This window comes from Ictidomys tridecemlineatus, chromosome 10, assembly GCF_052094955.1.
Source record: "Ictidomys tridecemlineatus isolate mIctTri1 chromosome 10, mIctTri1.hap1, whole genome shotgun sequence".
NCBI lineage: Eukaryota > Metazoa > Chordata > Mammalia > Rodentia > Sciuridae > Ictidomys > Ictidomys tridecemlineatus.
In genome coordinates, this window is record NC_135486.1 from 28,847,736 (window position 1) to 28,859,457 (window position 11,722).

Sequence of the window (11,722 nt, forward strand, 5' to 3'; positions counted from 1 at the left end):
GAAGAGCTTTTCTCTGAGGGAGGTTTGCTTTTTATGAATGTGCATGTTTCCTACTCATGTGGGGACAGATGGTCTTTAGAAAAGAATAAGGACTATGACTCCCAAGACCAGCCTTGGCAGCTGCAGTCTTAAGGCTCATGTTTGAAATGTGGTACGCTACCTATTTCATCACACTTTGTATGGATTTGGCCTTGTTATTAAGCATATTTTATGCACAACTTTATTTGATGCTTAGAGACAACCAGGAAAATGTTGGATTCTATACCCCTTTAAATTCTGTTTCCTGGCTCAAAACATTCAGTCGATTCCCAGCCAGAGCCCTTATTTTTTCTCATTCTTCATGCATCCTAATATTTTCACTATCATCTGGTGCAACATATGATCTTTTTCCTGGCCTCAGATCCCCTTTAGCATAGCCTTTTGTCCTCATTTTTATCCCTAAGAATTCTGGAAAGCAAACTACAAATTGTACATAGACATTTAGATGAAAGTGCTCTCTGTCCATCCATGTGATGGTCCCTGAGCACCACACGAAGCTCCAATATAGGTTTCCTGGAAAATATTTTGATTACTGCTTTACAGCATCACATAAGTATAATGCTTTTCCTATATTTGTGGATATAGGAAATAATTTTGAGTCAAATGACATTTTTTTCCAGGGATAAATTGTATTTGAAGTTGATTTTGAAATCTTTGAAAATAGCTAATAGTTGGAGGACTGGCACACAGAAAGTGCTTAGTATATTTTTTGTCAGATTACTATGTATATGTTTTACATACATGGGAGCTTAATGCAAATTAGCAAGTCCAATGATGTAGGCACTGGGTGTCTTGTGGTGGTTGTGGTGGGGGTGCTGTACTTGCTCTATGGGGGAAATAAGCATAAAATCATGTTCTGAGGCCTTCAGCATGGTCACTGAGGGAGGTAATGAAGGTGTGGAACATGGTAATGGGTTTTCCACCTAAGAAAGTCCAAAGTCCCAAGGACTCAATGACAGAAGGCAAGCTTGGCACTGTGTACAAAGCCCCTAGCCAAAATTCCTGTTTGAATCTGTTTGCCAAGAAAGCACAGTACATAACAGAGTTTATGCCTTTCGCTTGGTGTTATAATTCCACACAAAACACAAATAAAATCTGCCACGAATTTGATGTGGAAGAATAGCAGCATGTCAAAGGCAAGAGAAGAGAGAGAGAGAGAGAGAGAGAGAGAGAGAGAGAGAGGTGTTAAAGTTTAGATTTGATTTTGACACTGAATATTATTTTGTTGTCTGAGTGTAACAAAGTTAATCATTCCACCCACTCAAAGGGCATCTTGATTCCTTCCAAGTTTTGTCAATTATAAGTAAAATTGCGATATAAGCATCTATGTGCATTTTTTTGTGGGGACCTAAGTTTTTAATCTAACCATTTTTAAATACACAATTCAGTAGTGCTAAGTTGTATAGCCAATCTCCAAACTTCTTTTCCTTTTGCAAAACTAAAATTCTGTGTCCATTAAACAACTCCAGCCTCCAACCACTCTTCTACCTTCTGGGTCAGTGAATTTGACGACTGCAGATACCTCATATAAGAAAGATCATAGTGCTTATTATTTTGTCCTTGGCTTATTTCATGTATCAAATGTCCTCAAGGTTCATCTGTGGTAGGATATGCCAGTCCCCTTCCTTTTTTAGTATCCTCCCCTGTGTGTACATTGGGGGGGGGGCAGGTTTTGTTTCTCCACTCACCCATTTATTGATACTTGGATTGCTTCTACCTTTAGGCTGTTGACAATTATCTATTTCTTTTATACTTTTCATGTATTTTAAAGGAAAATTTGTAAAAATAAGGCAAGGTGAGGGAGCAGACAGTGATAGGATAGTAGAGCTTCTTCGAAAAGAGTGATCATCTCCTTGAGTAGATGAGTGTAGTCAATGAAGTGAGGAAGTGAATCTTACACAACAGGGAAAGAACCATCCAGAAAGAGAGAGTAGTAGGTAGAAAGGTCCCGAGGACAAACAAACTTGGTACATTAAAGTAGCACCAAGAAATACCAGGAGGTGCATCTAGACAGGAGTAGGTGAGGCAAGGAGATGTGCTGTAAGAGTCAGACTATGGGGGATTAATTTTTATTAATGCATGAATTATTGCTTTGTTCCAAATATCAAATTGATGTCATTTATACTCAATTCTGTATTCTGTGTCCTCACAGAAGAGATGCCAGACATCTCTAGGCACACAGGAGCTGCTTAGAAACTTTTGCAAGCTTTGAATTTATACCGTCAAAGCTACATTGTTTCCTTTAAGAGGGGGCGACTTTCATGTAAATGAGTTCAGTTGCCATTTTTGAATGGCACATTGTCTCAAATACTTGTGGAGATTAAAGTACCATCCAGACAATTGAATGAAAAAGCAAGTGATGGGCTGTTGGGTAAATGTGGAGTAATACATGTACTAGTTTGCTAAGAATTCAGTGTCTTCTTGTCAAAAATCCCATTCAAAATTGCGCAGAATAGTAGAGCTATGGTGACAATAGAGACCTTCAAGTCCAGCCCTTGGTATTCACAGATGTAAAATCATTAGACTCAAAATAGTGACAGGCCCATGATCTCACAATTTAATAGAGATAGAACTAAGACTGGAAATGAAGACATATTACTGAGAAAGACATATTCCTTCTCTTTAGGAACTCTGCTGCCCTTTGGGGACTATGTATGTTGCAGGCATCTCTCTGCAGATGACATTCTTTACACAGTAATATTTTCTGAGCCCTGCTTTTCCTGGGCACTATGGTAGGCACTGGATTAGTGACATTTTATGCAAAATGCCATATACATCTTGTGGAAAGTGGGCTTCAAAATTAATAAACAGAATGGAAAATGCTTAACTGAAACCTAAGACTAAATCATACTTTCTTGAATATTGTTTTCGATCAAGAAAGGGATAAATTTGCAGGTATTCACTTTTCTTTGCATTAACTTTGGAAAAGTGCATAATCAGAGATTCTGCTTTGTCCGTGAAATGTCACAGGGGGGGAAAGGACCAGATTGCTGTTGAGGAAATTCCCCTTTCAGTCATGTACTAGGCAAAAAAAAAAAAAAAAAAAAACCTCCTCCAATTTCTAGCTGAGATTATAAGAAAAATAATGCCTTGTGAGGATACTGTACCTGTATATTTTTTTAAGTTCACTATTAAAGTGTCTTTGGCTTTAAGAAATGAGTTATTTCATTTATTTTGCTAATAGAAAAATAGACTCAGAGGAGTTCAGTGACTTGCCCAACAGGGTTGGTCCCTCAGACTAGATTAGACCTCCGCTTTCTGTGAATCTCTTTGAACACTGGTATTAGACCACAAGATCAAGTTGATTTAAAACTTCTTTGATTAATGAGATCTGTTTTTCTAGCCTGTACTTAAATAAGGCAAAGGTGGAGAAACTTATTTCTTAGCCTTGGTATCTGTATGGTCCAAATGTAAAAGGCTGGGGTGAATCTTGCCCAGAGGATCCTCCACAGAGACATCCTTTGACACTACACTGTGTTCCGTCTCAGTTGTGACTACTGTTTATAATGATCTCTGACATTTAAGATGTCAAAATTCCTGACAGGCGTGGTGGTGAATGCCTGTGATCTCAGCTACTAAGTCTAAGGCAGAAAGATCACAAGTTCAAGGCCAGCCTGGGCAATGTAGCAAGTCCGTTTTTCTCAAAATTTAAACAATAAATAAATAAATAAAGGGGCTGGGATTGTGGCTCAGCGGTAGAGCCCTAGCACGGCGGGGCTAGGTTCGATCCTCAGCACCACATCAAAATGAAAGCATTGTGTTGTGTCCATCCACACCTAAAAAACAAATATTTGAAAAATAAATACATAAATAAATGGATGAATAAAAAGAGCTCAGTGGCGAAGCACCCTGGATTCATTAAGCAGGGCCAGGAGAGGGGAGATGATAAAGTTCCTTCGAAAACATCAAGATAAGGTATGTTACATCCCAGTGTGCCAATACTATATTGTTTCAAATTCTCTGAGGATGATTCATTCATAATATAATAAGACTTTTTTTTTTTTAAAGAAAAACTGAAGTATTTGATTATTCAGCATCCGCAAATCTCCACCCCTAGTAGGTGACTGAAACTTGCAAGCTGTGATACAGGAAGAAAAAGCTGTAGGAATTGAAAGTGATGCCTCTGTAGGCTTCCGGTCCCACCATGTGAGGGCTCTAGGGTGACCCAGGCCCGTTCACACAACACTTCTAAGTCTTAGTTTCTCTTCTGGAATATAGGAATACTTTCTCCATAAGCCTCTTAACTAGATTCAATGAGAAAACATGTTAAAAAAAAAATACCTGGCATACCTGCAATACTTTTGCAAGATGGGGTCTTTACACGTTAGCTGCTACAGGCCCCCACCCCTCAGCCTGTTCTTTTCTACATGCTCTCACTGACTCCTGGGTTCTACCTGTTCTCTGAGAGCTCCCAAATCAAGACCATCAGCTCAGGCTTCTCTGCTGAGGTCTAGACTTCCCCACCCCCAGGGCCATGTTTCCCATCTGTCTTCCTGTAGTGGCCTTGGTTCTAGTCTCCTTCATGAGCCTGCTGATTCCTCACCCTCCTGCACACGCCAGTCCCTTTCCCCCACTTTCAGTGGAGTTTTCTTTATTCTTCAGAAAACTGACCATTTCCTTCTTTCCTAAAACCTGTCAGTGCTTCTGTATTGCTTTATAGTAAAATCCAGGTGTAATTCCCCAGATGTCCCCTCCCCTCTCCCCCCAGGAACTCAACTCTTCTTGTCCCTTGAGCCTTGTGTTAGGTGCCCACCCTGTGTGGCTCCCAAGGCATTCGCTGCTTATCTGTATCACACTGAATGAATTGCTGTGTGCAGAGATGGTTTTTCACTCCAGTATTAATGAATGAGTGAGTGAATGAATGAGTAAATGAGTGAATTAATTTGTACATTGTATGTATATGAAGGTATGAAATAACAAAGCCCACAGTTTTAAGAGCTTTTTATCTCTATGTGCATAAAAAGTGCATATGCTTTATGTACATATTTTTGCACACCACTCCTGTCAGAGGTTGCATTTTCTTGTTCCTAATTTGCGTAATGAGGACAGTGAATCGTATGTTCTAGTTGGAAAAATAGTACTTGAGTTGATAAGCTTATATATGCATGCCTATATTATTGCAAAGGATTTATAGGCATGAATTTGAAATCTTCAAGTTTCAGGTTTTACTGGAAACCCGGCTAGAAGCTCCTCTTGGACATAAACATCAAAAATACCCGGCCCTTCGTTCCCAAGCCCAGACTTTAAGTGCACTTTGTTGGTGTGAGAAAGTTTTAAGTGAACTTTGTTGGTGTATGCATGTTGCTCTCCAACCTCTCACAGTTCTTTTGAAATTATTTATACAAAATTATTCAAATTTAGCCCTATTAACATAACTTTACAAATAGGAGCTGGGGTTGTGGCTCAGTGGTAGAGCACTTTCCTAGGATGTGTGAGGCACTGGGTTCGATTCTCAGCACTATATATAAGTAAATGAATAAAATAAAGGTTCATCAATATCTAGAATTTTTTTAAATAAAATATATTCCTTACAGAAAATTCATTTCTCTTTTTCTGTATCAAAGCAAAAGACCTTCTGAGAACAAATTGTGTGACAATTTATAGATGGTCATCCCCCTAAAATCCTTGAGAAAAAGAAATATTCTCTAAGTGCAAAATAGTACCTCTTCCCCCACCTTTATGTCTTTTAAAAGGCTACGTTTTTCTTATTAAGACCCTATCTCAAAAAAAAAAAAAATTAAATACAAAGGGCTGAGGATGTGGCTCAGTGGTTAAGTGGGTTCAATTCCTGGTATCAAAAAAAAAAAAAGTTTCTTTTCCTCCCACTTGTCAGCAAATAACAATTCATACCCCTCCCCCAAGGCTCCCTGGCTCAGCAAAGAACAACACTGTAAAAGTGTGTTGTATGTAGTGTGTTGAACAGGAAGGTTTACAGGCTCTCCCACTGCCGCAGTGACCAGGGAGGCAGAGATAAGAATCTTCATCTTCAGACAGCCCCAGTGCTATGCAGGACTGAAAAGTCGGCCCTGTAATATATTCAAGAAGACCTAAGGGTTTACTTTCCAATAAGGAGGGGAAAAAAAATCTGAGCACCCCACTGTGAGCTTATCCTAATGCTGCTTCATATAAAAAGTGGGTAATTAGTCCCTGAGTGAATAAAGTAGAATAGATGATAAGAGATTGATACTTAGAGGGGAAGCACAAAATGCTCTTGCCAGTCATCAAATTTTAAAGGCTATAGAGAAAGGGTTAGGGATGCTTCTGTCTGTTTATATACAATCTCCAACTCAGAATTTGTAATGATAGTTCATTAACCAGTGTTTTTAAATTGTATTAAGATGAAGCTTATATAAATTTCAAAGGCGCACTGATGGTGCCAGACGCAGGAGATTTTGAGACCCAGCACCAAAATGCCACAGCACTGGTTGGAATTTGGGTCTGATGTCCATCCCTGTACCTCCTGTTGCCAAAACCTAGAGGTGGTGCAGTGCTATTTGATCTGGGAACCAAATCCCCAATACATTTATTTTTGACAACTCCAGAACATGCATTCATGTTTTCCAGATTTTGTTTTCTCATATAATTTAATGTGAATTTATCTGTGAATGTTTGGTGTTGTAGAATAACACCTACAGAAGAGTTAAAACTATAAATCTTGATTTGGAGGAAGGACATCTCAGGGAAAATGGTTAAGATGTTAAATTTCTATTGATTAAATTTTCCTGAAAGGGCATCGTTTTGCATAAAACTAATTCCATGAGCATTGTAGAAACACATTCAAGTTTCCTGAAAAATAAACATATAAAAAATATAAGTATTTTTATATAAAAATATTTATATAAAAATAAATTGAACCACCCATCCAAATTTTTTAAATCAGCTTCTAACTAGAAAAAGGAGACTGACTGCCAAGATAAGGTTTAACAGGCCATTTTCACAAATGTGGCTATATCATTCTTGAACAAGTGAACAATAATATCAACAGTAATTGATGTATTTTCTGGGGATGCCTTGACTGATGCAGCATCCTCACCCCAAGGAACTTAGAGTCTTTGCAGAGAGTGGACACTTCAAAATAGACCAGGCCGTCTCAGGGGCAGACAGGAGAGAAATGCTCCAGCAACTTCTATCAGCAAAGGAGACTAAATCAATTGAAATTGCTCTACATCCCTTCCCCCATTCCCTTTTTTACCTTATAGCTTATGTTAGGATCTGTATAGACACAGACACAAAATAGATATTTAGCAAGTAAGTATCCTTTGGTGCAATTAGCAGATTTGTTATATTTAGTGATGAATTCATTGAAGTTTTGTTATATTTAGTGATGAATTCATTGAAGTTTTGTTATATTTAGTGATGAATTCATTGAAGAAACTTAATCAGATCATTAATTCAATCATGTGAATTTAACTCTGTTGATCTTTAGAGAAAAATTAGATATTTGAACCAGTCACTATGGCTTCTGCCTATAATCCTAGCAACTCGGGAGGCTAAGGCAGGAGGATTGCAAGTTCAAGGATAGCCTCAGCAATTTAGCAAGACCTTGTCTCAAAATTAAAAATAAACTCCTGGCAATGTAACTCAGTGGTATAGCATCCCTGGGTTTTATCCCCAGCTTAAAGAAGGCTATTTGACCAAAGCTTGATAAATCTGTGTATTTTTCTGCCAGAAGGAAAATTTCACGTATTTTTACAATTTGGGGGGAAAGGTGTCAATTTGAATATATTCATAAAGCTAATTGAAAGACTTTAAATGATCATTCTATAAGAATGTGTGAATAAACTAGAATTGATGATCTACCCTTTGTTTTCTGCTCATTGGGAATGGGTTCCCCACCCTTCAGGGTGACGTAATTTATCACATCGTTCTCAAAGGATACATTTATCAAAAAAAGAAAGTTTCAAAAACAACTTTCTAAAAAGGCTATTATTCACTTATCTTACATTTTACACTCTTCACATTCCTACACCCTCCCTATTAATCTCTATGACTGTTGCTAGCTTTACTTGTGAGAGTTGTCTTTCACTATAGTGTAAAATAATATTCCATTTCAAATGTTTTGTAGTTATGTTTAAATCACTATAACACACACCCATGTAGATTTTTCTGTGGTACAGAGGTACAACATATGAAGGTATTTCTGATTGTTTACGTTTTATAATTTTGAACTAAGTATACCTCTAAGTCCTTAGCCAGGTTTATAAATAGTTTAAGTAATTTAAAGTCATTTTAAAAAATATTTCCTATAAGGTAGGTTGAAAATGCTTTATTAACTGTGAAGTGCCACATATATAAAATATCAAGTGGATAACAACTGAGCTGCCAAGTCTGATGTCACAAGAAGATGCAGAGTTCCTGGTAGTGTGGTGTGTGTCTGTTTGCACAGCTTAATGATCAAATTTTTTTGCATCTCACTTTGAAATAGATGGTGGTACTCAGTTCTCACACTCTGTATCTGTTTCAGCACTGATTACTCACTGTTTCAAATTTGGGCCAGAGAATTGGGGATAGAAAGGAGCATGTTTAATGCATGGTTACAACCCAAACATAAACACCAAAATAGTCTTGAACACATTTCAACAGTACACATGGGCTGGGCTTGTAGCTCAGTGATAGAGCACTTGCCTAGCATGTGTGAAGAACTGTGTTCAATCCTCAGCACCACATAAGAATAACCATAAAGAAAAATAAAGGTATGTGTCCATCTCCATCTAAAAATAAAACAGTAAGCGTAAGGCAGACTCCTTGTATATACATTCAGAACTCCCAAACTGTAGATCATGCTCAAAATATTGGATATGTGTTACTAAGGTAACCATTAACTTGTTTTAGTGAGTTTAACCTTTTATTCATACCATTTGGTTGTTTTCTTCAAAATTCTTCTTATTTATTTTTACCCAATTAAAAAGCATCTTTTTACTTTCCGTGCAGGGGTGTGTGTAAACACACACACATCTGTGTATTTTTTCCCCATCGGCTTCTATATACACATTGTAGTAAAGTTGTACAGTTAACATAAATAAACTCCAGGAGAGAAATTCCAACATTCCATTTTCCCTGGCCCATTGTCTCTGTGTATATCTGTAGTCAGTCTGTCTTTTCTGATTCTGTGGTATTCTCTCTTATTCAGTATTTATAAGGACCTCTAGGGCAGATGTCTTACAACAACTGGATGCTCACCAGGAGTTAGGCAGAATGAATCGCCTATGTCCGGCTTCTCCAAAGAGGAACCCCAGGACCAGAAGAAAAATAGAAAAGGACACAGTCAGACTTTAGAAACCATGTTCAGGTTAAAGGGCACCAACCAGCCTAGCTTGTATTCTGCCTAAAGGACAAGACTTTCATTTGATAACGATCATTAGTCACTGAGATATATATTTTAGAGAGTTCCCAGTAGCGACTATTCCGTTGGCAGTCAGTGGAGTGTACAGATGGTTCATTAGCATAGGCTAGACAAGTCAAAGGCTTTCAGAATCATTTAGAAAATGTCAAACAGAAACAAGAACCCTGTCACTTTTTATTAGAATTAACTACATCATACCCTGGACACAGATTTCACCTTGGGTCAGAAAAATTAATACAGAATTATATGAATTGTATAATATACTGGGTTAAGATAGGTCTTTCTCTAGGGACTCATTTGCTGGCAATATATTATGATCCCTCTACTTTAGGAATCCTCAAACCTTTCCTTTTGTAGGATATGAAAAGAGTTGACCTTGCTCAAAATCCATTGGTGTCTAACTGACTTGAGGTACATGCAGAATTTCAACAAGACCTTCTTCTAAAGCTCTTTTGTGATCATTTTTCCCAGGAAGTTTGGTGAGTCCAGCTCACTGAATATTCAGCAGAGTATAGAGTATGCTTTATTTCAGGGGGAAAATACATCCACTCATTGAACACACTGCTTTGGTAAACGGGGGAGTTAGAATGCCACTGAAATGTTGTTTTCTTTGTTTTTTAAATGCAGATGTCAAAAACCTTGAGAACTTCCAGCTGGTAGAAGGTGTTCAGGAACAGGTCAACGCAGCCCTGCTGGACTACACCGTATGCAACTACCCCCAGCAAACAGAGAAGTTCGGGCAGCTACTTCTGCGACTACCCGAAATCCGGGCGATCAGCATGCAGGCTGAGGAATACCTCTACTACAAACACCTGAATGGGGACGTGCCCTACAATAACCTTCTCATAGAAATGTTGCATGCAAAAAGAGCCTAAGTTATGACCCCTAAGAGTTCTGCTTCCAGAACACAAAGAGATTTGAGGGGAGGGGAAAGAACAGGAAGAGGAAAAAAAATACTCTGAACTGCTCCAAGCAACACTAATTTAAAAACTCGGTTAAAGATACTGAATTTAAAAAGGCATAATAATCAAATACTTAATAGCAAATAAATGATGTATCAGGGTATTTGTATTGCAAACTGTGAATCAAAGGCTTCATGTCCCCAAAGGATTCATGTGAAAGACATTGTAACGGAATGGATTTGAACTCACAGATGGATTCCAGCACTATGTCAGAATAAAAATGGACAGAACAATTCTTGTATATTTAAACTGATCTCCACTATGAAGAAATTTAGGAACCAATCTGTGTTATTAATTAGGCTTATACAGTGAGGGATCGAGCTTACAGAATTCCTCCCTGGTGAAGCTGAACTGAAACAATTCTCAAGAATGCATCAGCTGTACCTGCGACAGCCCCTCTCTCTTCCTCGGAAGGCCTCGCACCTTCTGCCCTGTGATCACCAAGTCTGTACAAAGGACCTATGCTCAGCCACGCCCATTAGTAGCTCCACTAAATCATGAATTCCAAATGTCTGTGTCTTAGACCTGCAAACCGCTAATAAGAGCGATCTATAAATATGTCAGCTTGCCATTTTAAATATGTTCTCAAGTTTGTTTTGTCACGTGTTCATGATTTTACAAAGAGCAGGCAGTATCCCTCTTCTATCTTATATAAGCATTCATGAATATTAAGGGAAATGGCTACAAATTTTTTAAGCAAATGCTCCATAACTAAAGCAAGTTAGATCTTATTTCTGCTACTGTTGCTGAAATGTGGCTTTGGCATTGTTGGACTTCATAAGAATTTCTGGCTGAAAGGCTTTTTAGGCTACATCTGCCCTTTTTAATCATAAAGGTTTGTAGTTCATTTTAAAAAAAAATACAGCTTTAAAAATCTTTTGCTGGAATGTCAAATAGTCACAGTCCTAAGTAGTTGAACATAAAAACTGAAGCATGTCAAGCTATGAAAATGAAAAGGTAGGAGAAGCTGATAGATTGGTTGACACAAAGTTCATTCTAGTTGCCACTGAGCATCCCCTATCTTGAGATGAGAACAGTAATTTTTGAATGCAGCCTGGAAAAATCCAACAGTCATTTAAATCTTCCCCAAAGAGGAAAGGAAGAGAGTGATACTGACCTTTCTAAGTCATAGACCAAAGTCTGCTGTAGAACAAATATTGGAGGACAAAGAATTGCAAACAAACTCTCCAAACAATGCCGTCAGTATTATTAACACTCGATGCCACAGGTATGAAAGTCTTGCCTTATTGCGCGATTCTGGAAGGTAGCTGTGCAGATGTGGATCAACTTTAAAAATAAAGTATTAATGCTTTTAAAGTCAGATAAAATATAGTGTTTACATTCTTTAGGTCCGGGGGTGGGTTGGGCGGGGATCATG

The 11,722-nt window shown here is 38.1% G+C and overlaps 1 protein-coding gene across 4 annotated transcripts in view; it reads left to right on the forward strand.

Annotated features, from left to right (window-relative positions):
- Positions 1-10,922, forward strand: part of Nr5a2 (nuclear receptor subfamily 5 group A member 2) — a 128,366-nt gene extending 117,444 nt beyond the window's left edge. For all 4 annotated transcript variants that reach the window (XM_078022543.1, XM_078022545.1, XM_078022546.1 and 1 more), the window contains one exon: positions 10,010-10,922. In XM_078022543.1, coding sequence (XP_077878669.1) covers positions 10,010-10,257 — 248 coding nt within the window. In that variant the 3' untranslated portion in view covers positions 10,258-10,922. The remainder of the gene's footprint in view (positions 1-10,009) is intronic.
- The last annotated feature ends 800 nt before the right edge of the window (positions 10,923-11,722 follow it).